Below are 26,130 nucleotides of genomic sequence, written 5' to 3' on the forward strand. Positions count from 1 at the left end.
TGTCCATGGATATAGAGAACCATCTCTAGCTATACAGTAGTCCTGTCCGTGAACAAAGAGAACCATCTCTAGATTTACAGTAGTTCTGTCCATGTATATAGAGAACCATCTCTAGATATACAGTAGTTCTGTCCATGGATATAGAGAACCATCCCTAGATATACAGTAGTTCTGTCCATGGATATAGAGAACCATCCCTAGATATACAGTAGTTCTGTCCATGGATATTGAGAACCATCCCTAGACATACAGTAGTCCTGTCCATGGCTATAGAGAACCATCTCTAGATATACAGTAGTCCTGTCCATGGCTATAGAGAACCATCCCTAGATATACAGTAGTGCTGTCCATGGATATAGTGAACCATCGCAGGGAATCTTGGGGTCAAGCCTCTACACGGTGCATATGTGCATGCCAAACCCAGCACCCGATTGCGGTGGGAACAGAAACCAATTATTGAGAGATCATAATGTAACACTGCCCCCAGAGGTAGGAACGGTAACTGCAGGATAAAACACACCTGCTCATCTTTTACTTGATATATTGCTCCAGTAGTTACTTTCCATCACATGCAGCACATATCGGGGCGCGTCTTCAGTCCTAAATATTTACACATTGCGACTGTAATGTTTACACAGGAGGAGAGAAAATGTCTGGGTTTTATCTGTATTTTCCAGCAGATTCTCTGCGCTGCTGTGAGATAAATGTGCTGGAATTTATAAAAACTCTTCTACAGAAGCTTCTGCTCTGGTGTCAGACTACAGAATGGGAATGTCATACGGAGATATCCCAATCGTGAGAGGGGCCGAGATGGACACAGTACTCACAGTCGTCACCTCCTCCAGTAGAAGGACGTATCCTTGTATAAATAGGGGGAACCCTTTGGAGTTGAGAAATCTAGAAGATACCCCAAAAAATTTACGTATTTTCTTCTTGGGGAGGTAAAAGGAAGCAAAGAGTATGTAGAGCAAGATCTCCTGGTCAATGAGAAGTAGCACTATGGCACACATGACAAAGACTTCCTTGGCATTCAGCCCTCCCTCTATTTACAACTTCATGGGGCCAATTTAGTGGGCGCCATTGTAGGTGCCCTACTTTAAAATGGGACCATCTAGTAATATTTCTCCTTTAAATCAAAGACTGATCAATATGGTGGCCAAGCCCATTCAGCGGTTGGCATTCTCGAATTCACTCCTGTGTGGGGGAAGGGAAGTGACTACTTCTCTGGTGCCATAAAAATGAATCCAGAGCATTTGTCACCACTTTAGCCCAGTAACATTGGATCATTGTGGGTGAAATGACTATTTGAGAATGGTTAATGCATAGGATTCAGATTTAGTTGTACGTGCGGGTAGAGTGAGACCACCTTCGGCCAGAGAGGTCATCTCACCTGGAGCAATGACCTCACTTCCAAAATACAAACTTTTCAGCAAATCAAGCAGAGCAGTAACAAAGGCAGTCAGTGGAGCGATGGAAAAAGAGCTCCAGACCAGGGTCCACCACTGGGACTTATTTTCGGTATGGGTCGGACGGGGCCCTCCACTTTTGGCTCCGTCCGGTTACCCGATTCAATTAATTTGTAGCAGCAAATTCCAACCTGTGCCTCCACAGATGCTGAAATTACAACTCCCAACATGATGAGCGTTGTAGTTCCCCAACAACTGGAGAGCCAAAAGCCTGAATTGTAGGCTCCTCTTAAACAGTCCTATGATGTCAATCCCTCTCTCCAGCACCCCCTCTCGTTTCCATCTCAATTAGACCCCCCCTCCGACCTCATTCTGCATACTGGACATACCAGACATTGTGTTCAATAAAGGAGGACTCATCATCTATCACCCAGGATGTCAGCAGCCCCAATATCCGCATAAGATTCCAGGAATGGCTGAGAACACCAACCCTTGTATCAAAGCAAAACCTCACAAAGGAGGACCCCAAATAAAGAAAATTACTAACACATAGCAAGGAGATAAATCAGAACCTTCATGTCAATCACATGTCCTACCCAGATAAAGCCAGGACTATCGTAAAGGGGCCTGGACCCCATAATTATAACTACATACAAGAAGATACCCAGGTTATACCAACTGTACATATATAATTATATACAGAAGATGCCCAGGTTATTCCAGCATGCTCCATATCACTATATACAAGAAGATGTGTAACTTATACCAGCTGTGCATATATAATTATATACAGAAGATACCCAGGTTATACCATCATGCTCCATATCACTATATACAAGAAGATGTATAACTTATACCAGCTGTACATATATAATTATATACAGAAGATACCCAGGTTATACCAGCATGCCCCATATCACTATATACAAGAAGATGTATAACTTATACCAGCTGTACATATATAATTATATACAGAAGATACCCAGGTTATACCAGCATGCTCAATATCACTATATACAAGAAGATGTATAACTTATACCAGCTGTACATATATAATTATATACAGAAGATACCCAGGTTATACCAGCATGCTCAATATCACTATATACAAGAAGATGTATAACTTATACCAGCTGTACATATATAATTATATACAGAAGATACCCAGGTTATACCAGCATGCTCCATATCACTATATACAAGAAGATGTATAACTTATACCAGCTGTACATATATAATTATATACAGAAGATACCCAGGTTATACCAGCATGCTCCATATCACTATATACAAGAAGATGTATAACTTATACCAGCTGTACATATATAATTATATACAGAATATACCCAGGTTATACCAGCATGCTCCATATCTCTATATACAAGAAGATGTATAACTTATACCAGCTGTACATATATAATTATATACAGGAGATGCCCAGGTTATAGCAGCATGAGTTATAAAATGGTAGTAAGTGCAGAAAGGGTATTTACAGATATTTAGACACGATCAGGATTGTCGGGATCGAACGTCCTCACTTATGGGAATTTCTGGAATGTAAATGAACGCAGAAATGAAAGGTCAATCATTTTCTTGTTCTACATCGGGTCAGTATTCTCTGTAGATCCATTAAGCTCCTTTATGTTCTATAGAAAATACGGTAACAGACGAGACGTTCTACCTGCAGAGAAGCTTCTATTTTTCTAAAAGCTGGACGACAACCAATTTGGGCACCATTCCCGCTCCCACACGGGTTGTCAGATTTAGTAGAGTTCAACTTTGCTATTCAGCTACATGAGCTATGTTTTACTACCCAACTAGGAGGGCTGGACGCTCAGGAGCCTGGGGAAGTTGTGTGACAACCCGTTTAGGAGTCTTATTTGGAAGACTTTATAAAATTACTGATTCCTTGTAATGTCATCACATTCGATGAAGCTCCATCTCTTTTAGGTCAATAAAAACACCACCCGATCCACTCAATCTCCGCCCGTTTTAAAGGAAAGCATCATCCGCGCTGTATGACAAATTAGGACTTTTACACTATTTACCGCACAGCTGCCAAGCATGAATCTCCACTGTTACTGTATTTTTTATGCCCCGCCTTAATCTATGCCCCGCCTATTTTTATTGGACACGCCCCAAACCTAAGGTATTTCACTCACAAGTAGTGCGTATGTCTCTCTCCATCCCATTACCCATGAAAGAACATCTACTTTATTTTTACCTTCCTGGGTGGAGCTTGGTTGTCACATGACTGAGCCCTCCGCCCACTGAAGCTTGTCAAGGGGGTGGAGATTCATATTGTGGCCATGTGGAAACCATACTGTAGCAGCAATACGTTATTACAATGTGCAGCGGAGGACCGCAAAAGACACGCAGTGTGACTAGAGTTTCCCTTTGACTTTTTAAACCTCCAGATCTTTTTGAAGAAGGAATATCCTCTCCTGTTTACAGTCATCAGGGCCATGTCTCTGGGATCATTATGTTTTTTTAGCAAAGTGTAAGCAGCTGGCGCAGGACGCGTGTTTATACAAGGCTTAATATTTATTACATACAAAATAGACAATAATGGCGGAGCTAAGGGAAGAGCTGTGTACACGGGATGAAAGCACCTCTTAGATCTAGAGCATGGTCTGTCATGCAAGAAACATCAGGAACGTGCTGTGTGGTCTATGGGGGGGGGGGGGGGGGGGGGAGTCAGCACTGTGGTCTGTGATGGGTTTTAAATGGTCCTATAAATCCAAACTTTACTACAGCGCCGACATATTTTGGAGGAATCCATCTTTATTTCACTTCCTGTCTAGGTGACTACCATTTGTGTACACGTAGCTATGCGTACAGAAAGTGGTCACAGGAAATTTTTCTGAAAGCTACACAGCAGATTGCCTCTTCATATAGCACAGACTCGTTTTAAGACCCTCACAGGCTACAGAAAATGCAAAAAAAACAAACAAAAAAACACACAATATATATATATATATATATATATATATATATATATATATTAATAACAACAATATACTCAACAGCACCCAAACACACAGACTCCTCTCCTGCCTCTCCTTATAACTTTGTACCTCCTTGAATTTCTAAAAAGGTAGGAACTTCCACATAACAGCCCACATGGCCTATACGAAGGGTAAGGCCTCATGCACACGACCGTAGCCGTGTGCATGGCCGTGATTTTCGGGTCGGCCGGCTGCGGACTGTCAGCCGCGGGCCGCCCGCAAATCGTAGGACATGCACATGGCCGCCGTCATTGTTTTCAATGAGCCCGGACCGCAGAAGACGGCTGTAATAGGACATGCCCGTTCTTTCTGTGGTGCGGGTTCCCGGGCCGTGCAAAGACCGCAAAAACTACGGTCGTGTGCATGGCCCCATAGAAATGAATGGGGCCACAATTCTCCCGTGGATTTTCGGGGGAATTGCGGCCGCAAAAACACGTTCGTGTGAATGTGGCCTAACAGTTATCTATTTTTCCCTTGGTTCCTTTAGCATTTTTTCCCCTCTGTTTATTTATAAGCATCAGCTAAGTTTCTGGAGAAACTCTCCCAGAGTCTCCAAGATTCCTTGCAGAAAATATTTACGGGATCTCTGTCCTTAATTTATGTCCCTGGCCTATAGTCGCCCCTCATCATTGCCAGGAGTAGAACACATGCGTCAATTTCCGTAAAAGTGAAAGAGAAGAACCTGTGATGTTGTACAGTGACGTTCTCCACTAGAAACTAGACCACACGCCAAGAAAAAAAAAAAGCGTAGTTGCGGTCGTCCTCAGTCGTTTTCCTGGTGACATCACTCGGCCATAATACTGTCCGTCAATATTGGAAACTAAAAGTCAGCTTACGAAGGAGAATAACCCAGGAAAGAACGGATGACAGAGATCGGAAACGCGTCAGCTATTCCCGTGGGCTTTGTAGGACAAAGAAAGTTGAACAATTGATTTAAGTCTGATGTGCCGTTTGCGTCATCATAACAGGGGCGTACATGAAAGGGGGACCCACAGCAAAAATAAAAATGGGGTCTTCTAGTGCTGCTTGACACCACCACACCCTAAACCACCAGGGACCGTAGGATCTAACGCTTGCTACCCCACATCTTACACGATCCTTGGGTTGATTCCCATAGGACCTGTGAAAAGAAGAAGAAGATTACTGCGTAGGGTCTCACCACCCATTAAAATAAGAGATGTGACCAACCTGAACTTGATCTCCCTCTTTATCGGCCCCAGAGAAGTCCCATAGGCGGTCTCTATGGTTGAAAGGTCTTGGCATCAAGGCTTGAGGTATGAAAAGTATCCAAGACAGAAGTCTTAGCCTTCTACATGATCAACATATACGGAGTGACAACCCCTAATGGCTGCCATTTCCTATGTTATGAACCTGGTGGAGGTCTTCTGGTGCCACGATTGTATTACCATGGAAAATACTGGAGGCATGGAGTACTTGATTTGAGTCTTTAAAAAGGTTTTGGTCCGGGCAAATACAGAACTGCTTAGAGAGTAGAATCATCAGTAGTATTCAAGAGTCATAGCCAGAAGGTCAAACAATGGAGGAAGGCCAGAGGCTAACCAAAAGACAAGGCCGGATCTGCTGAAAATTATGAGGAATTAGGTTTACTTCCAAACACATAAGAGACTATATTACTCTTTCCAGATACAACACCCGTGGAAAGTAGGCTCCCAGAAAGTGAACATAAAAGACATTTCTAAAGGGGTTAAAATGTATTACTATCTCCCCCACTATATTCTCACTTTAGTTAGACTATAGGAATGCTGCCCCCTATGTACAAGAATATAACTACCACAATACAAGAACTACTATAATACTGCTCCTATATCCAAGAATATAACTACTATGATACTGCCCTATATACAAGATTACTATAATGCAGCCCCTTATATCCAAGAATATAACTACTATAATACTGCCCCTAAATACAAGAATATAACTACTATAATACTGCCCCCTATATACAAGAATATAACTACTATAATACTGCCCCCCCTATATACAAGAATATAACTACTATAATACTGCCTCCTATATACAAGAATATAACTACTATGATACTGCCCTATATACAAGATTACTATAATGCAGCCCCTTATATCCAAGAATATAACTACTATAATACTGCCCCTAAATACAAGAATATAACTACTATAATACTGCCCCCTATATACAATATAACTACTAGAATACTGCCCCCTATGTACAAGAATATAACTACTATAATACTGCCCCCTATATACAAGAATATAACTACTAGAATACTGCCCCCTATGTACAAGAATATAACTACTATAATACTGCCCCCTATATACAAGAATATAACTACTATAATACTGCCCTTATATACAGGAATATTACTACTATAATACTGCCCCCTATATACAAGAATATAACTACTATAATACTGCCTCCTATATACAAGAATATAACCACTATAATACTGCCCCCTATGTACAAGAATATAACTACTATAATACTGCCCCCTATATACAAGAATATAACTACTATAATATTGTCCTCTATATACAGGACTATAACTACTATAACACTGCCTCTTATATACAAGAATATAATTACTATAATACTGCCCCTATATACAAGAATATAACTACTATAATACTGCTCCAATATACAAGAATATAACTACTATAATACTGCCCCCTATTTACAAAAATATAACTACTATAATACTGCCCCCTATATACCAGAATATAACTACTATAATACTGCCCCTATATACAAGAATATAACTACTATAATACTGCTTCCTATATACAAGAATATAACTACTATAATACTGCTCCAATATACAAGAATATAACTACTATAATACTGCCCCCTATTTACAAAAATATAACTACTATAATACTGCCCCCTATATACCAGAATATAACTACTATAATACTGCCCCTATATACAAGAATATAACTACTATAATAGTGCTTCCTATATACAAGAATATAACTACTATAATACTGCCCCCTATTTACAAAAATATAACTACAATAATACTGCCCCCTATATACCAGAATATAACTACTATAATACTGCTCCTATATACAAGAATATAACTCCTATAATACTGCTTCCTATATACAAGAATATAACTACTAGAATACTGCCCCCTATATACAAGAATATAACTACTATAATACTGCCCCCTATATACAATATAACTACTATAATACTGCCTCCTATATACAAGAATATAACTAATATAATACTGCTCCCTATATACAAGAGTATAACTACTATAATACTGCCCCTATATACAAGAATATAACTACTATAATACTGCCCCCTATATACAAGAATATAACTACTATAATACTGCTCCTATATACAAGAATATAACTACTATAATACTGCCCCTATATACAAGAATATATCGACTATAATACTGCCTCCTATATACAAGAATATAACTAATATAATACTGCTCCCTATATACAAGAATATAACTACTATAATACTGCCCCTATATACAAGAATATAACTACTATAATACTGCCCCTATATACAAGAATATTACTATAATACTGCTCCTATATACAAGAATATAACTACTATAATACTGCTCCTATATACAAGAATATAACTACTATAATACTGCCCCTATATACAAGAATAAAACTACTAGAATATATTCTTGTATATAGGGGGCAGTATTATAGTAGTTATATTCTTGTATATAGGGGGAAGTATTATAGTAGTTATATTCTTGTATATAGGGGGCAGTATTATAGTAGTCATATTCTTGTATATAGGGGCAGTATTATAGAAGTTATATTCTTGTATATAGGAGCAGTATTATAGTAATTATATTCTTGTATATCGGAAAAGTAACTACTATAATACTGCTCCCTAAATACAAGAATATAACTACTATAAGGGTATGTGCACACGGTAGCAGGCTTTTACATCTGAAATGACACTGTTTTCAAGGAGAAAACAGCTGCCTCGTTTCAGCCATAATTGCTCCTCCTCGCATTTTGCGAGGCTTCTGATAGCCATAAATTTTGAGCTGTGCTTCATTGAGTTCAATGAAGAATTGCTCAAATTATGTCTGAAAGAAGTGTCCTGCACTTCTTTTGACGAGGCTGTATTTTTACGCGTCGTCGTTTGACAGCTGTCAAACGACGAAGCGTAAATGACAGGTTGTCTGCACAGTACGTCGACAAACCCAAATGAATGGGCAGATGTTTGCCGACGTATTGGAGCCCTATTTTCAGACCTAAAACGAGGCATAATACACCTCGTTTACGTCTGAAAATAGGTCGTGTGAACACAGCCTATTACTGCCCCTATATACAAGAATATAACTATTATAATACTGCTCCTATATACAAGAATATAACTACTATAATACTGTCCCCTATATACAAGAATATAACTACTATAATACTGCTCCTATATACAAGAATATAACTATTATAATACTGCCCCCATCAACAAGAATATAACTACTATAATACTGATTCTATATACAAGAATATAACTACTATAATACTGCCCCCTATATACAAGAATATAGCTACTATAATACTGCCCCATATATACAAGAATATAACTACTAGAATACTGCTTCCTATATACAAGAATATAACTACTATAATACTGGCCTCTATATACAAGAGTATAACTACTATAATACTGCCCCCTATATACAAGAATATAACTACTATAATACTGCTCCTATATACAAGAATATAACTATTATAATACTGCTCCTATATACAAGAATATAACTACTATAATACTGCTCCTATATACAAGAATATAACTACTATAATACTGCCCCTATATACAAGAATATAACTACTATAATACTGCTCCTATATACAAGAATATAACTACTATAATACTGCTCCTGAATACAACTTTTATAATACGGCCTCTTTACACTAGAAATGAGAGAAGAGTTGTTTGGAGAATCTGTCAGGATGTCTATAGTGGCTCTATACAGATGATAATACTACTATGATAACATGACCTCTGTGCCCTGGACTGTCAGTCGGCATCTCATCAAACCTATACAGCAGGCCGGGGTTGGCACGTAGACAGTAGAAGGTGGTGGTATTTTCCGTGAGAGGCCTGGATGTAGACGTTGAGTCTGTATGATTGGAAGAGGATCCCAGTATACTTTGTGGGGTGTCGTTGGTGTTTCAATTAACAGGTCAAACAACGTTTGTTTAGCGTAATTCCTATGGATTTCCCCTGGAGGTGGTGATGGGTCAGTGGACATTCTATCGTGGGAAAAATAAGTTGGATATACCAGAGACTCTAAAGCTGATCTGTTAGGCGGAGAAGTCATTCTTCTAAATTATATTACTTTGGCATTATCTTCTCTCTTTGTCCAGTCACCTCCCCCCTTTCTAGCTAGTAGCTTGAAGAAATGAAAAGAATACACCATGTCCACAAAGAATAAACCTTTTTATAGTCAACAGGACCACCACCCTATTGCACTGGCCACTATATAGTCTCATTGCCCATTATATTAATTTTCCCAATTGATAGTCCAAATGTCTGGGAGAATAGAACACAAATGGTCTACTAGGGTAGACATTTGGAGTTTAGTATCTGAAGAGGGCATAGGTAGCAGGGATGCCATGAGTTACCATATTTATGATGAAGAAGGCCAAAAGGAATAGATTTTCAGGTTACTTGGAAACTGTAGTCAAAGTCGGAAGAGATCGGGGAGTCATCAACAGATCAAGAACCAATGTAAAACAAAAACGTTTGGAAGACCACGTTGGGTTTGGAGATTACATATTTATTTAGACTTCAGATGTTGACCATGGAGAGGTAGACCAAACATGAAAAAGACATGGTAAAACATTAAGATGCAGTACACTAAGAGAAGGTCCATTCAGATATGATGAAGATGAGATCTTCAGGGATGTCGTCAAGACAGATGGAGGATTGCGACAAGGTCCTGTAGAGAAGAATCAGCATATCTGGTCATACACATTAAATATTTGTTGAGGGATCTGTTGAAAAGCCAATGTGCATGGGGACAGCCTGTCAGGACCCGTGGGATCATCTATGGTCTCCTACAGGAGGGTCATCAGTGTATTTGAACTTTAAGTTACTCTCATATTGAAGGGTTAGCTTGACGCGTGTCTTTTCTATCCAATGTAAGACGAGGCATCGTTAGAATGATTGGGAGTCGTAGCATTCATGCTGAAGGTCTAGAAGATGGGGCTTTACGAGAAGGCTTTTTATGATTAGAGATGGGGCAGATAGTGAAGATGCAGAAGAGATGTACTTGGAGATGTGGTGATTCGCAATGGCTGGCAACATTTCCATAAACAAAATGTTTTATTCCGGGTGGTAAGACGTCAGTGGTGATCGGAGGGGGAGACATTATTTTACAAAGAGAATTTCTCGTCTTGCAGCTACACCAGGCACCAAACAGCCGAGAATGTTCAGATTATAAACACAGGGCAGAGATAATAACCATCTTAATCACCAGGGAACTTCCACTAGTGGCACTTACGAGGAAGCACTAAGTGGTACTACAGAAGACACATCTCCTTAACCTCCTGCTGTTCTACGGTATTAATATAGTTTTTATGTCTTGGATTAGAAGGTTTTTGACCCCGAAGGTAATCGCTTTAATTTGGTTTACGAATCATGAATGCTCGAGACACCTCCCAAGTAGACAAGTTTATCAGCACTTACTCGGAGATAGAAGAAGTCAAAACTTCAGTCATGTGACCGGCATCCATAGAACGGCATTGGTTACTCGAAGTCTCATCTTACCATAGTCAAACTCGTGAATTGTCAAAAAAAAAAAATGGAAGTTGCGTGACTTTTCCACCGTCTGTCTCAAGTAGGGTCAAGGAAAAGTTGTGCCACTCGAATAGTTCAGTCACATCAAGCAATTTGAGTCCTACAACTTAAGTTCTAGTCTGGCCCTAACACAGGAGTAATAAACATACAAATATGATCAAAGTCAGATGAATGTGTCCATTTTGGTCAGATCGGCCGACGAACTAATGAGTATTGAGCACTCCCCACAGATAATGGGGGAAAGCAGAGTCAGGCATGTTGAAGGTCATTGAAATATCCATGGCCACTCGGCTAAGCGCACAGGTAAGGGTATGTTCACACGGCCTATTTACGGACGTAAATCGGGCGTTTTTCCCCCGAATTACGTCTGAAAATAGCGCCTCAATAGCGCTGACAAACATCTGCCCATTGAAAGCAATGGGCAGACGTTTGTCTGTTCACACGAGGCGTATATTTACGCGCCGCTGTCAAATGACGGCGCGTAACTAGACGCCCGCGTCAAAGAAGTGACCTGTCACTTCTTTGGCCGTAATTGGAGCCGCTATTCATTGACTCCAATGAATAGCAGCGCTAATTGCGGCCGTAATTGACGCGGCGTTCAAGCGCCTGCACATGCCGGTACGGCTGAAATTACGGGGATGTTTTCAGGCTGAAACATCCCCGTAATTTCAGCCGTTACGGACCCCCGCCGTGTGAACATACCCTTAGGGTATGTTCACACGGCCAAATTTCAGACGTATACGAGGCGTATTATGCCTCGTTTTACGTCTGAAAATAGGGCTGCAATACGTCGGCAAACATCTGCCCATTCATTTGAATGGGTTTGCCGACGTACTGTGCAGACGACCTGTAATTTACGCGTCGTCGTTTGACAGCTGTCAAACGACGACTCGTAAATTTACTGCCTCGGCAAAGAAGTGCAGGGCACTTCTTTGCCACGTAATTTGAGCCGTTCTTCATTGAAATCAATGAAGCATGGCTCAAGGTTTACGAGCGTCTCAGACGGCTCGCAAATTACGAGGAGGAGCATTTACGTGTGAAACGAGGCAGCTGTTAACAGTCTGTCTTTTCACACGTAACTGCCTCTCAGCGTGTGAACATACCCTTAACGTGGAGGTCGTGTGAAGATTACCGTCAGCCGAACGAGCATCACCCAACAACTTGTGTATGGCCAGCTGAACTCCCTGTAGGGTGCCCGTAAGGGTATGTTCACACGCTGAGAGGCAGTTACGTGTGAAAAGACAGACTGTTAACAGCTGCCTCGTTTCACACGTAAATGCTCCTCCTCGTAATTTGCGAGCCGTCTGAGACGCTCGTAAACCTTGAGCCATGCTTCATTGATTTCAATGAAGAACGGCTCAAATTACGTGGCAAAGAAGTGCCCTGCACTTCTTTGCCGAGGCAGTAAATTTACGAGTCGTCGTTTGACAGCTGTCAAACGACGACGCGTAAATTACAGGTCGTCTGCACAGTACGTCGGCAAACCCATTCAAATGAATGGGCAGATGTTTGCCGACGTATTGCAGCCCTATTTTCAGACGTAAAACGAGGCATAATACGCCTCGTATACGTCTGAAATTTGGCCGTGTGAACATACCCTTACCTTGTATTGTGGAAATCGTAAACTTGACAATCAGCAGTTTTTATATATTTTCCATGTGGCTTTTCCATGGACTTCGTCTGTTTGAGATTGCGATGTCTCATGGTGGACATCAATGACCCGGGTTGACAATTGATAATCAAGCCCTCTAAAGGAGCAGATGGGCCGTAGGTGTTAATTACACATCACTAAAATGAGGTTAACATCAGTGGCCCCTCATATTTTGCCGCCCATGACACAAGGGTCATCCATTTTCCATGACCCTTCGGCCAATTCCCTTTCTAGAGGAATGGATTTATCAGCAAACAAGGGTTAAGGGGAGTCCTGCGCAGGTTTTCACCACCTTAAAGTAAAGGGGATGGGACCAACCAGAACTGGGCCACTTCTTTCATATTGCCCCATAGTCTACCTCAATGGTATGTACAACTTGTAGATCTCAGGGACTTGAGTGAGCTTGTAGACCAGGGAAGGTTTGTACCCCATTCTGGGATCTGGCCATTGAATGGGTTAAGTCTTCCTCCAGGGACAGGTGGTGGATTTTCTATGAAATCTGTTTGTAATGTATCCTGTAATTGACCGAGCTGCTGCAAAGAAAGATTCATTGATAGGGGTCTTGATGTATTTCTCATATTTCAGGCAGAGTTATAGGAGGGTTCAGTCTCGGAATGACGGAAGGATTGCAATATATCACACTTAAGAATGCAGACGGCTGAGCCGCGGCCCTGTTTCTGTAAGCCTGTAGCCATCCAAAACCAGATATCTTTATAAGGCAACACTCAGCACGCAGGGCCTCGAAACATATCACTGCTGATACTTAGTCACAATTACACACAATACTTAGAATTATTCTAACCCCTTCAAGGACCTTAAGAAAATACCCTGTTTTAACCCCAAAAAAGGACTGAAGTTGTCACAGCCCCGCCCCTTTTAACATAATCTAAAGGGTTTCTCCACATGATTAGTTTATAACAGGTCAATAGGACTCAAGGACGGAATCCCACCAATGCCAAGAATGGGCTACTCTGGTTCCTTTCATTACATACTTAAAGGGTAACTCCACCCAGCCAAAAACGTCATCGCTTATCCAGTTCTTTTACATCTTTGGTTGCCACTTGTGACACTCATGAACGTGTACAAAAAGGCTTAAAGGGCACCTCCTACACAGACTCAAGGGCAGATCTTGACCGTGCCACTCGGGAGTAATGGGCCAACACAAGTAGACCGTGAGCTTTTTTTTCGGAAAGTCGAAATTGTTCTCTTTTTTGGGTTAGGAAGCTACAATTGATAAAGGCTAAAGTTTAGATTTTTGGCCAAAGTTAAGATGGACGTTCCAATAACGACCCGATAACATTTTCCCTAAGCAAATCTCTAGTATTCTCAGCCCTTCTGGTTATATTCAAAACTACCAGAGAAGGTAAAAGGGAAGATAGGCCCATTGCTCCCTCCATCAATGGTATGGTCCAGAAGAATCCCCTTTAAAAGGATGAGCCCACTTCTGGGTTCGGGTGGTGAGAGTTTTAACCACGTTATCAAGAGGATGAAATCACGGCCATTATTAATCCTGACAAGTTACAAGTTACAAGGTGTACAGTCCCTGTAAAATAAATCAAGTCGAATATTTTTGTTTATACCAGTCACTCTCTATATGCACAAGTCTAAGAGGCTTTCCCTGATTTTCATGGTTGCCACGAAATTCCAGGGAAGTCGTTTCTGGAGATCTGTCAGGTTCTCGATTGGCTAGGCCCAGAATATTCTCTAGAATAGTCATTATTATTATAGGGGTCCTCCGAACTAAAATTTCCAGCTTTACAAAAACATAACACCCCTCCCGAACCCCCCAAGACCATATGGGGCCTGGATAATCAGAACACAATAAACAAGCACATAGTGGATACCACTGAACAAATATAATATAATATATATATATAGGGACCAGGGAAACACTGATCGGAAACCAGCAGCGCCACAGAAAATTTCTCCTGGAGTTATCCTACTTTTACTTTACAAATATTTGAAAAATAAATTTTAGAAAATTTTAATTGAATTCATGTTTTTTTTTTTATTATTTCTGCCTATGAATGTTCAATAATTAGTTTTTTTTTTGCAATGTTATTCTTTCATTGAAATCAAATGAAGGAATGAAGTCCTGTTTTTAAAAATAGAATTGAAAAACATTTTCTGAAAAGTACTTGACGTTTTAGATACATCTGCAGTTTTTTTTTATCTACATCTAAAAACACTTTACAGAGAAAAATATTTAAAAAGAGAACGGTGAAAATCTTCCATATGGCAAATGTCAGCAGCTCATTCATCATCTCCCAACACAAAACCAAAACAACTCGGCTCATGACATTCAAACAATGATAACGCTTCATACATTCGCAATGCGCCCAGACGTGCGGTGCAAAAAATATTATAACAAAAAAAATAAAAAACAATATAGAAAATAATGAAACATAAAAGCATTAAATAAAAAAATTTCATAAAAAATTTGTTAAATAGGTTTCATATAAAAATGAGGTGCGAATGAATTTTTCAAATATTTTTTTAAGGGTAACATTAGAAATTAGATAGATTTTTTTTTCATTTAGACTTTATATACCACTACTATAATTATAAAAAAATTTTTTGTATTATAATTTTTTTTTATATTCTCTTCCTTAGTAGCCGTACGGATGGTTTGTACATTTTAAAGGCTACGACCCAAATCAGAAAAGTAATACAAATATTTTAGTATTTCTCGTCACGTTTTAGCCATGGCAAAAAAAAAAAAAAAATTCTCCCAAAGAATACGAAAAATATGAAACTGCTCAAAAAGTTTGAAAAAAGTAAAAAATGTTTTTTAAAAAAAAAATGTCTCTTACCCGTTGCATGGGCAGTAGCATTATCAGGAGCAGCGCGGTTCTGTAGGACCTCTTCTTAGTCGGACTGCGGTTACATTCATCGGAGGTGCTGCTAAATCCTCCCATGGTTCCAGAATAAAAATTAGCTCTAGTCCCTTCTGTCCTAATTACTTGTGTTCTGACGTCGTCCTTGTTCCACAAAAAAAAAAAAATTCTCCTGTGCAGATGACACTTTTACAAGTATTAGGAATGTTCTCTTGGCAGATGCGCCCAGTGGAAGGACATTCCTGGACTGGCTACAAGTTCAAAAAGTTTTGCGAGCCGGGAGATGACGCCCCCGTGCACTCAGATCACAGTCTGTGCATCCAGACACCGCTGCTTCTCGTTCTCCACACAACTTTTTTTTTTTTTTTTATCCGCTTATCCAATGGGAGCCCAGATTTGGGATTTCCCATCAGGGTATAAAGGTTTCTCAATGACGCAGCGACTGAGGGGCCGGAGCTAAAAACATCAATATTTATATCACATTAAATCAGTTTGGGGCAAATTTATTCCCCGTTTACTTTTCTCTAATGTAAAACAGATGACGAGAGTCCTCGCTGCCCCCGGGGAGACAGATGACCCAACCGCTCAGCAGCTTTCATCATGTCCAAAAATAATACAAAAACACATTAACACGCTCAGGTGCAGCGTCACGAGGAGAGGGGGGGGGCGACAAGTGGGAGGTCGAAAACAGGAGCAGAGATCCAAGCAGCACAGAGTATGTCAGGAGGAGTCTGCTAATCTTATGGAAGAACACAGACAGCCACACAATGGAAAACAATGTTTTTCAGCAGCACAGAGTATGTCAGGAGAGGAGTGTGCTGATTTTGTGGGAGGTCACATGCTGAGCGTTACATAGTGGAAGGAGAAGTATCCCCAGCAGCAGAGTATGTTAGTAGAGGAGTGTGCTGATCCTGTGGGGGTCACTGGCTGAGAGTTACATAGTGGAAGGAGCAGGATCTCCAGCAGCACAGAGTATGTCAGGAGAGGAGTGTGCTGATCTTGAAGGAATCAAGCCCCTGGCAGCACAGAGTATTTCAGAAAACAATAGAGTTGATCGTTTTGAAGTACACAGAGTGAGAGTTATATAGTTGTAGGGGCAGGGTCCCTGGCAGCACAGAGTATTTAAGGAAATACGTGGACTAATCTTGTGGGAGTTCACAGACTGAGCATTACATAGTGGAAGGAGCTGAGTGTACAGCAGCACATGGAATGTCAGGAGAGGAGTATACGGACCTTGGGGAAGTCACAGACATATAGTAGTAATAGCAGGTTCATCTAACAGCACAGAGTATTTCAGGAGAGTACTGATCATATACACACACCTCTATCGGATATTCTCCCAGGAGACGGAGGCGGCAGAGATGTCACATTTGCCATTTATACTTTATTTCGCCTTAAAATGAAGCGTGCGGCTGACATTCTGCAGATGTATAATCTATCAGCGGCCGCAGAGAGGTAATAGTCTGCTCCGATTTATTGCCAGCGACATTTCTGAACACGAGAACTGCTCACAAAATATGACTCCAGGCCCAGGACTAGCAGCAGAACTTTCCATATAAATCACAGATTAATACATTCTTGGTTTGGTTTATGGTGGAGACAGGAAAGTCTGGTAATGGTTATATTTTAGAGGATGGGACCATCAGAGGGGGGGCAACTATAAAGGGGTTCTACACAAATAAAATCCTTATACAGGATTACAGGTGCTGGGTGACATCCAGTAATGGTTTTTATTACCATATTTTAGGAGTTCTCACCCAGCACTGACCTAGAATATATAAAGATATACATCCGTCCGGCTCCTTCACTTATTCTGTAGGTGTGTCAGTATTCACTGCAGTTCTGTTATTATATTCAAGAACCAGGAAGAGGAGGATGAGCAGTGCGGTTACCTGATATGTCTGGAGGGACACAAGTGAACTGTCTCATATAACATATAGGGGTTTCCTGCATTTCTAATGTTGGTCAATCGCTCAATGAATTTGTACAACGGGCCTTCACTCTGTTTCACAAGATCTAAGGCAAATCAGGGGAAAGATTATTACTACGCGAGGTGAGGTATTACACCAAGCACCAGAGGAGCCAGATTTGCGGTGGAGCTCTTCCTCTGGGGCGTACACCTGGAAGAAGCTCCATTTATATTTTCCTATTTAGCCCCTCCCTGCAGTATACGCCCCTGAGTTGCATGATCCAGTAGAGTAGTTAATATTCCTGGGGGGTTTATGGGACGTTATAGTTAATTTTATGCTCTAAAAAAAAAATACAGAAACGAAGCACTGAGACGGCGAGGCTCATGTTATACGATCCTATGCTAAGCTGCAGAGAGGTGGATCTTATAAGACCCGTCCATAAATCCTTTTTATGAGAACCTTCAGCAGAAATACAGTAAAAAATATTATGTGCTTAAGGTGATCATTCGGTTTGGGGGGGGGGGGGATAAAGGGGTGCAAAGAAGGCGAAGGGAGTCAAATATGTCATCATGGCCTCAAAGCCACAAAAATGCTGTTTGTTCGGGTCTTGTGTGAGGAGCATTATCTATAGGATGTCACATAAGTGGAATTTTCTTCGTCCTGTTCTAGAAAATGTTACAAAATTTGTAAGCGTGACCCTACTGAGGTCACGCATGTACCCCTCCCACAAGACTACAGCCAAAAATCTGTTGGCCGAACCGGAGTCAAATTAAACTCGGGGCCATCCATAAGGGTTTATGTCCAAGATCAGGCCAAGGTCAAACCGAAGGACAATAAATTATGTCTTTGCCCCAGCAGAATGAAGACCCAGTAAGGTCTCCAGCAACGTGACCTGTATGAGCTCTGACAGGAACCAAACCACGAGCAAGTGCTGTAAAGTAGAAGACATCAGCAGGGGATGTGAGAGGGGCAAAAACATAGAAGAGATGAAACTATAAGAGCTGAGCAGGACCACCGGCCCCTTTACCACATGAGGACAACAGTACTATAAATGACACGCCATTGGTGTGATCCATCTTACAGGGCTCAGGAGCTTCAAGCCTCTGAAGAGGTCGGGAGACCTGCTCTTTGGGGGCAAACAAGAGCAATTGACAAAAAAAAAAAAAAATCTCACTGGGACAAACCAAGCCAGGAAGATATATTGGTGCCCATAAATTTGTTAAGCGTTGCCCCACCTGCCAAAATGTTAACTCACACGTCTTATTTTGGCCACCAGATGGTTTCGCCCCAACTAGACAGGACACCATCTGACAGCTTCTTGAAGGTCCATTGCTAAAATAGGTAACCGAGAAATTGATGCTTTGCATTTACTTTCCTTGCCTCCTAGATTTAATTGATCTGGTGGCAAACGTAGGATACGGGAGTCAACAGGTGAGATGGTCAGATCCGTGATTTTGTGAAATTCTTGTGGTGGCACCCACCTTCAAGAGGAGGGCTGGTGGTGTTCTATAGTCATACGTATCTCAAGAACGTCTGGAGCCAGCCTAGAACATGGCATCTTGGACTCAACACTGGATTGTGGATTTCTGGGTCTTTTTCTCCAGTGGAGGGGTGGTGGCATTGTGGATCTCTCAGCTTGGTTATAATATTGTCATCTACTGACCACCATCCTCTGCTCAGCGACATCACCTTACCTTTCATGTTATATACCCCTACCCCAATCAACAGTCACCAGAAGATCCACAGAAAATATGCACGGCCGACAGCTGGATTAAGAGATGTTCAAAAAGTAATTGTCCTTCATCCTGTTCTGTAAGCAAACGTCGTTCAGCTGTAAATATTTGTCTTATAAGAGAGGCACGCGTTCTCTCCACATCTCCAACCTCAGGAGCAGAGTACAGAAGGATTATACAGGATATTACACAGGGACACGGATAATCAGACCATAGCGTACTGCCACAAGTACATCTATACGTCATACACCTCAGAAGAACATCTTCACCACAACACCAAAGAGAAACCACTAGAATACTGCCCCCTATGTACAAGAATATAAGTATTATAATACTGCCCCCATATACAAGAATATAACTAAAATAATACTGCCCCTATATAGCAGAATATAACTACTATAATACTGCCCCCTATATACAAGAATATAACTACTATAATACTGTCCCCTATGTACAAGAATATAACTATTATAATACTGCCCCCATATACAAGAATATAACTACTATAATACTGCCTCCTATATACAAGAATATAACTACTATAATACTGCCTCCTATATACAAGAATATAACTACTATAATACTGCTCCTATATACAAGAATATAACTACTATAATACTGCTCCCTATATACAAGAATATAACTATTATAATACTGCCCCCTATGTACAAGAATATAACTACTATAATACTGCCCCCTATGTACAAGAATATAACTATTATAATACTGCCCCCATATACAAGAATATAACTACTATAATACTGCCCCTATATACAAGAATATAACTACTATAATACTGCCCCCTATGTACAAGTACAAAACTACTATAATACTGCTCCCTATATACAAGAATATAACTACTATAATACAGCCCCCTATATACAAGAATATAACTACTATAATACTGCCTCCTATGTACAAGAATATAACTACTATAATACTGCCCCTATATACAAGAATATAACTACTATAATACTGCCCCCTATGTACAAGAATATAACTATTATAATACTGCCCCCATATACAAGAATATATCTACTATAATACTGCCCCTATATACAAGAATATAACTACTATAATACTGCTCCTATATACAAGAATATAACTGATATAATACTGCCTCCTATATACAAGAATATAACTACTATAATACTGCCCCCTATATACAAGAATATAACTACTATAATACTGCTCCTATATACAAGAATATATCTACTATAATACTGCCCCTATATACAAGAATATAACAACTATAATACTTCTCCTATATACAAGAATATAACTACTATAATACTGCTCCTATATACAAGAATATAACTACTATAATACTGCCCCCTATATATAAAAGACTATAACTACTATAATACTGCTCCTATATACAAGAATATAACTACTATAATACTGCCCCCTATATACAAGAATATAACTACTATAATACTGCCCCCTATATACAAGTATATAACTACTATAATACTGCCCCTATATACAAGAATATAACTACTATAATACTGCCCCCTATATACAAGAATAGAACTACTATAATACTGCTTCCTATATACAAGAATATAACTACTATAATACTGCAACCTATATACAAGACTATAACTACTATAATACTGCCCCTATATACAAGACTATAACTACTGTAATACTGCCTCCTATATACAAGAATATAACTACTATAATACTGCCCCTATATACAAGAATATAACTACTATAATACTGCCCCCCTATATACAGGAATATAACTACTATAATACTGCCCCCTATATACAAGAATATAACTATTATAATACTGCCCCCTATACACAAGAATATAACTACTATAATACTGCCCCTATATACAAGACTATAACTACTATAATACTGCCCCTATATACAAGAATATAACTACTGTAATACTGCCTCCTATATACAAGAATATAACTACTATAATACTGCCTCCTATATACAAGAATATAACTACTATAATACTGTCCTTATATACAACAACATTACTATAATACTGCCCCTATATACAAGAATATAACTACTATAATACTGCCCCCTATATACAAGAATATAACTACTATAATACTGCCCCCTATATACAAGAATATAACTACTATAATACTGCTCCTATATACAAGAATATAACTACTATAATATTGCCCATATATACACAAGAATATACCTACTATAATACAAGAATATAACTACTATGATACTGCCTCCTATATACAAGAATATAACTGCTATAATACTGCCCCCTATATACAAGAATATAACTACTGTAATACTGCTCCTATATACAAGAATATAACTACTATAATACTGCCCCCTATATACAAGAATATACTTACTATAATACTGCTCCTATATTCAAGAATATAACTACTATACTACTGATCCTATATACAAGAATATAACTATTACAATATTGCCCCTATATACAAGAATATAACTACTATAATACTGATCCTATATACAAGAATATAACTACTGTAATACTGCTCCTATATACAAGAATATAACTACTATAATACTGCCTCTATATACAAGAATATAACTACTATAATACTGCTCCTATATACAAGAATATAACTACTATAATACTGCTCCTATGTACAAGAATATAACTACTATAATACTGCCTCCTATATACAAGAATATAACTACTATAATACTGCCCCTATATACAAGAATATAACTACTATAATACTGACCCTATATACAAGAATATAACTACTATAATACTGCCCCCATATACAAGAATATAACTACTATAATACTGCTCCTATATGTGGGGCCCAATATCATCTCTACAGATATCACCTTTTGGTATCTTCAATGGACTTCATACACGGTGTAATCCAATTCCTTGCAACAGAATGTCTCCATGTAGAGGCAGAACAGTCACTAGATTTGTAGTCTGCTAAGGAGGTGCCATGAGCTATGCAAACTCTTCCGCAATTTCTAAAGACGCCATTTATTAGAATTACTTTGATTGAGTGAAGATATTACAGGTCAAAGACCTCTGCCACGGTTAAACAGTTGTGAGATCACCACTCATGGTTTATCGGAAGGAGAAGTCACAACAAATCCAACCATCATGTGGGCGACTGGTACTCAAGATTTTGTAGAACTCAACTTTGGTTCATATAACACGCTCTTGGGGTTGTACTTGCCAGTGGCTGGTCCAAGAGAAATATTACATCTGTGGACCTCCCCAAATAATCTAAAAGGTTTCTCCTGATGCAGTTTATTAGGATGGATGGGTTTGAAGGATCAAAATTTAGAAATCTTCACTACGTGGGGTGTTTGATCATCTAAAGGATAAGGTTTGAGTATCTCATGATTGACCACATTCTGACTACAGAAAAGGTCTTCAGCCAAGATCGGCCAGTGACCGGTAACTCTACCAAGTAAATTGGATTAAGTTCCGGTAGAAGATACTGCTTGACAAGAGATAATCCTGAGGGGTCATTCTTTACTCTTTTATATGGCCTTTCCTTTACCCCTCTGGTCAGATAGAAGACTGGTGACCCACATTTAACTTTCTGGTCAAACCATCGTGTTTATCAAAATTAGATGAAACCCATAACAAATCAGCTGTGATGGTTTCAGACAACTATTTTTATGTGGACCCCATGTTCTTCAGCTTGAAGGCCAATGACGATGATTTGGAGCCCAGTGTTTGGGTTAATACATTCAAGCAGGACACCATAGGCCCTACAGAATATCCAGGCTATTATGTTCTTGGCGAAGGATGCATGGATGGACACTAGATCACCCATGGGTCACCATACTTATTGCTTACAGCTAGGTCAAGAGAACTAGCCATTAATATTCTGGGTGGGCAAACGCTTTAACTGGTTAGGAGAATGCTTTTAAGGGTGGTTCCAAAGGGTCACAATATAGCCACAAGACCAAGGACCCCCACGGTTCTGCTGAAGCCTGTGGCGAGTTCAGGTCAGCAGAATGGAGTCATTTAACAAAGTCAAGTAGATGATAGGTCAAGAAGAGGAGGACGATATGAAGTCAAGTGTGGAAATTTCTCCATAAAACAATGGTCATTAACCTGGTCTACAACCTTCATCTGCTGTTAAACCATCACTCCTAGTATGATGGAAGTTGTAGTTCCACAAATGGAAAGCCCACGGCTGCCAACCACTGCCATAATGTATCAAACACATTGAAACAAACAATAATAACATCGCGTTAACCACCAACGACTCAGAATCAAGATCAGATAAGAAATCTCGGGAATTTGTCAAGGATTTCCTGTCCTAGAAGTGTTCTGCATTTAGACAAATTGCCCAGCTCACGCCTGGAATATACGACTGGAGATGGCAATGAAAGTCACTTATAAAGAACGAGGCATTTGTAGAAACCTTGACACGAGAGGGTCACAACTACGTACGACCACGAGGCTCATCAGTCACATCCAGAACTTCTATTTACATAACGGGATGGAAGAAAAACAACCTCAGTACATGGACCACCGCTGGTCTCGAAGGAACCTATGAGTTTGCACCAGAACAGCATTTGGCAAGGGCAGGCTGTGGGAGCCCCGGGCAAGGGCAGGCAGTGGGAGACCCGGGCAAGGGCAGGAAGTGGGAGACCCGAGCAAGGGCAGGCAGTGGGAGCCCCGGGCAAAGGCAGGCAGTGGGAGCCCCGGGCAAAGGCAGGCAGTGGGAGCCCCGGGCAAAGGCAGGCAGTGGGAGCCCCGGGCAAAGGCAGGCAGTGGGAGCCCCGGGCAAAGGCAGGCAGTGGGTGCCCCGGGCAAGGAAAGTCCTTCCAGCAGATACAAGGAGCTCATCAGAGAACACCTCATTCATGGTCCCATCTCTGGTGGGCTAATTGGGTGGTAGTCCACATGTAATTATGAAACCTTAGTCCCGATTAGTTACATACAAACTGGTAGATTTGGTTTCATAGCTGCACCTTCGGGGGTCTCAACTCTAGTAGGACATCTTGGAGAGGAGCCCAGGGTGCATCATTGTAGTAGAGCCCCTATACAAGCTCCAGGTGTGGTATATATAAACGGATGTATAAAGACCCAGCACATAGTACTGACCTGCACTCATGTTCCAGATCTGGATTTCCGGGCTCATGGTTAACAGCTCTCTAGCGCCTCCAGACAGGTCTAAGTCCCATTACCTATATTCCTGAATTGCTACAGGATGCTGGGATATCTGAGAAACTTCTACCTGGGTCTTGTGAGGTTTGGGATCTTCTGAGCAGGTGTCACTTAATAAGTATGCAGCAAATCACAAAACTCCACCCTTCTCTTAAAGGGGACTTGCCCCAAAAATGTATATATAAAGTAACCCTTTGTCACCCTCTGATGTGCAACCTTTTAATCCTTCCTCCACATGTAATAACTGCTGATAGCTGCCAATACATGACTATATGGGTATGTTCACGCGGCAAATGTAAAAAGGGCCGTAAAATACGGAGCGGTTTTCATGCATCAACTGGTTTTTTTTTATGCGTTTTTTTATGGACATTTTTGTAGCTGTTTTTCTATTGAGACAATGAAAAACGGCTCAAGAAGTGACATGCACTTCCTTTTTACGAGGCATTTTTTTACACGCGTTTTTTTTTACAAACGGCCTCGTAAAAAACCGTCCCGTGGGAATGAAACGTCGTTTTTCCCATTGAAATCAATGGGCAGATATTTGGAGGCGTTCAGCCTCCGTATTTTCAGCCATTTTTCAGGTCATTTACGGCCTGAAAATAAACTGTGTGAACATACCCTTAGGCCTCATTTACACGAGCGTGTGCGTTTTGCGCGCGCAAAAAACGCTGCGTTTTGCGCGCGCAAAAGGCACTTGGCAGCTCCGTGTGTCATCCGTGTATGATGCGCGGCTGCGTGATTTTCGCGCAGCCGCCATCATAGAGATGAGGCTAGTCGACGCCCGTCACTGTCCAAGGTGCTGAAAGAGCTAACTGATCGGCAGTAACTCTTTCAGCACCCTCGACAGTGAATGCCGATCACAATATACACCAACCTGTGAATAAAAAAAGATGTTCAAACTTACCATGAACTGCCTGCTTCCTGCAGTCCGGTCTCCCGGCCGTTGCCTTGGTGACGCGTCCCTCTCTCGTCATCCGGCCCCACCTCCCAGGATGACGCCGCAGTCCATGAGACCGCTGCAGCCTGTGATTGGCTGCAGCCTGTGCTTGGCCTGTGATTGGCTGCAGCCTGTGCTTGGCCTGTGATTGGCTGCAGCTGTCACTTGGACTTAACTGTCATCCCGGGAGGTCGGACCGGAGTTATCGGTAAGTCAGAACGTCTTTTTTTTTTTACAGGTTCATGGATTTTCGGAGCGGAAGTCACTGTCCATGGTGCTGAACCAGTTTAACGCTTTCAGCACCGTGGACAGAGACTGTCTCCTGACGTCGCGTACCCGAACATTTTTTACCGGTTTCGGTCAAAACGAGTTTTGCCGAACCCGGTGAAGTTCGGTGCGCTCATCTCGAATTTGACACTCCGTTTGGATGTTTGTAAACAGAAAAGCACGTGGTGCTTTTCTGTTTACATTCAGGAGTTTGACAGCTCTTGCGCGAATCACGCAGTTCGCACGGAAGTGCTTCCGTGCGGCATGCGTGGTTTTCACGCACCCATTGACTTCAATGGGTGCGTGATGCGCGAAAAACGCACGATTTTAGAACATGTCGTGAGTTTTACGCAACGCACGCGCACTGCGCAAAATTCACGCATCGTCTAAACAGCCCCATAGACTATTATAGGTGCGTACGACACGCGTGAAAAGCACGCGCGTCGCACGCGCGTATAATA

At 40.7% G+C, this 26,130-nt stretch overlaps 1 protein-coding gene across 1 annotated transcript in view; it reads right to left on the reverse strand.

Moving 5' to 3' along the window:
• GLP2R (glucagon like peptide 2 receptor) overlaps positions 1-25,432 on the reverse strand; it is a 63,565-nt gene extending 38,133 nt beyond the window's left edge. The window contains exon 1 of the mRNA XM_075846864.1: positions 25,370-25,432. Within this exon, the coding sequence (XP_075702979.1) occupies positions 25,370-25,372 (3 nt within the window). The 5' untranslated portion in view covers positions 25,373-25,432. The remainder of the gene's footprint in view (positions 1-25,369) is intronic.
• Between the last annotated feature and the right edge of the window lie 698 nt (positions 25,433-26,130).

The sequence above is a fragment of the Rhinoderma darwinii genome, chromosome 13 (genome assembly GCF_050947455.1).
Source record: "Rhinoderma darwinii isolate aRhiDar2 chromosome 13, aRhiDar2.hap1, whole genome shotgun sequence".
NCBI lineage: Eukaryota > Metazoa > Chordata > Amphibia > Anura > Rhinodermatidae > Rhinoderma > Rhinoderma darwinii.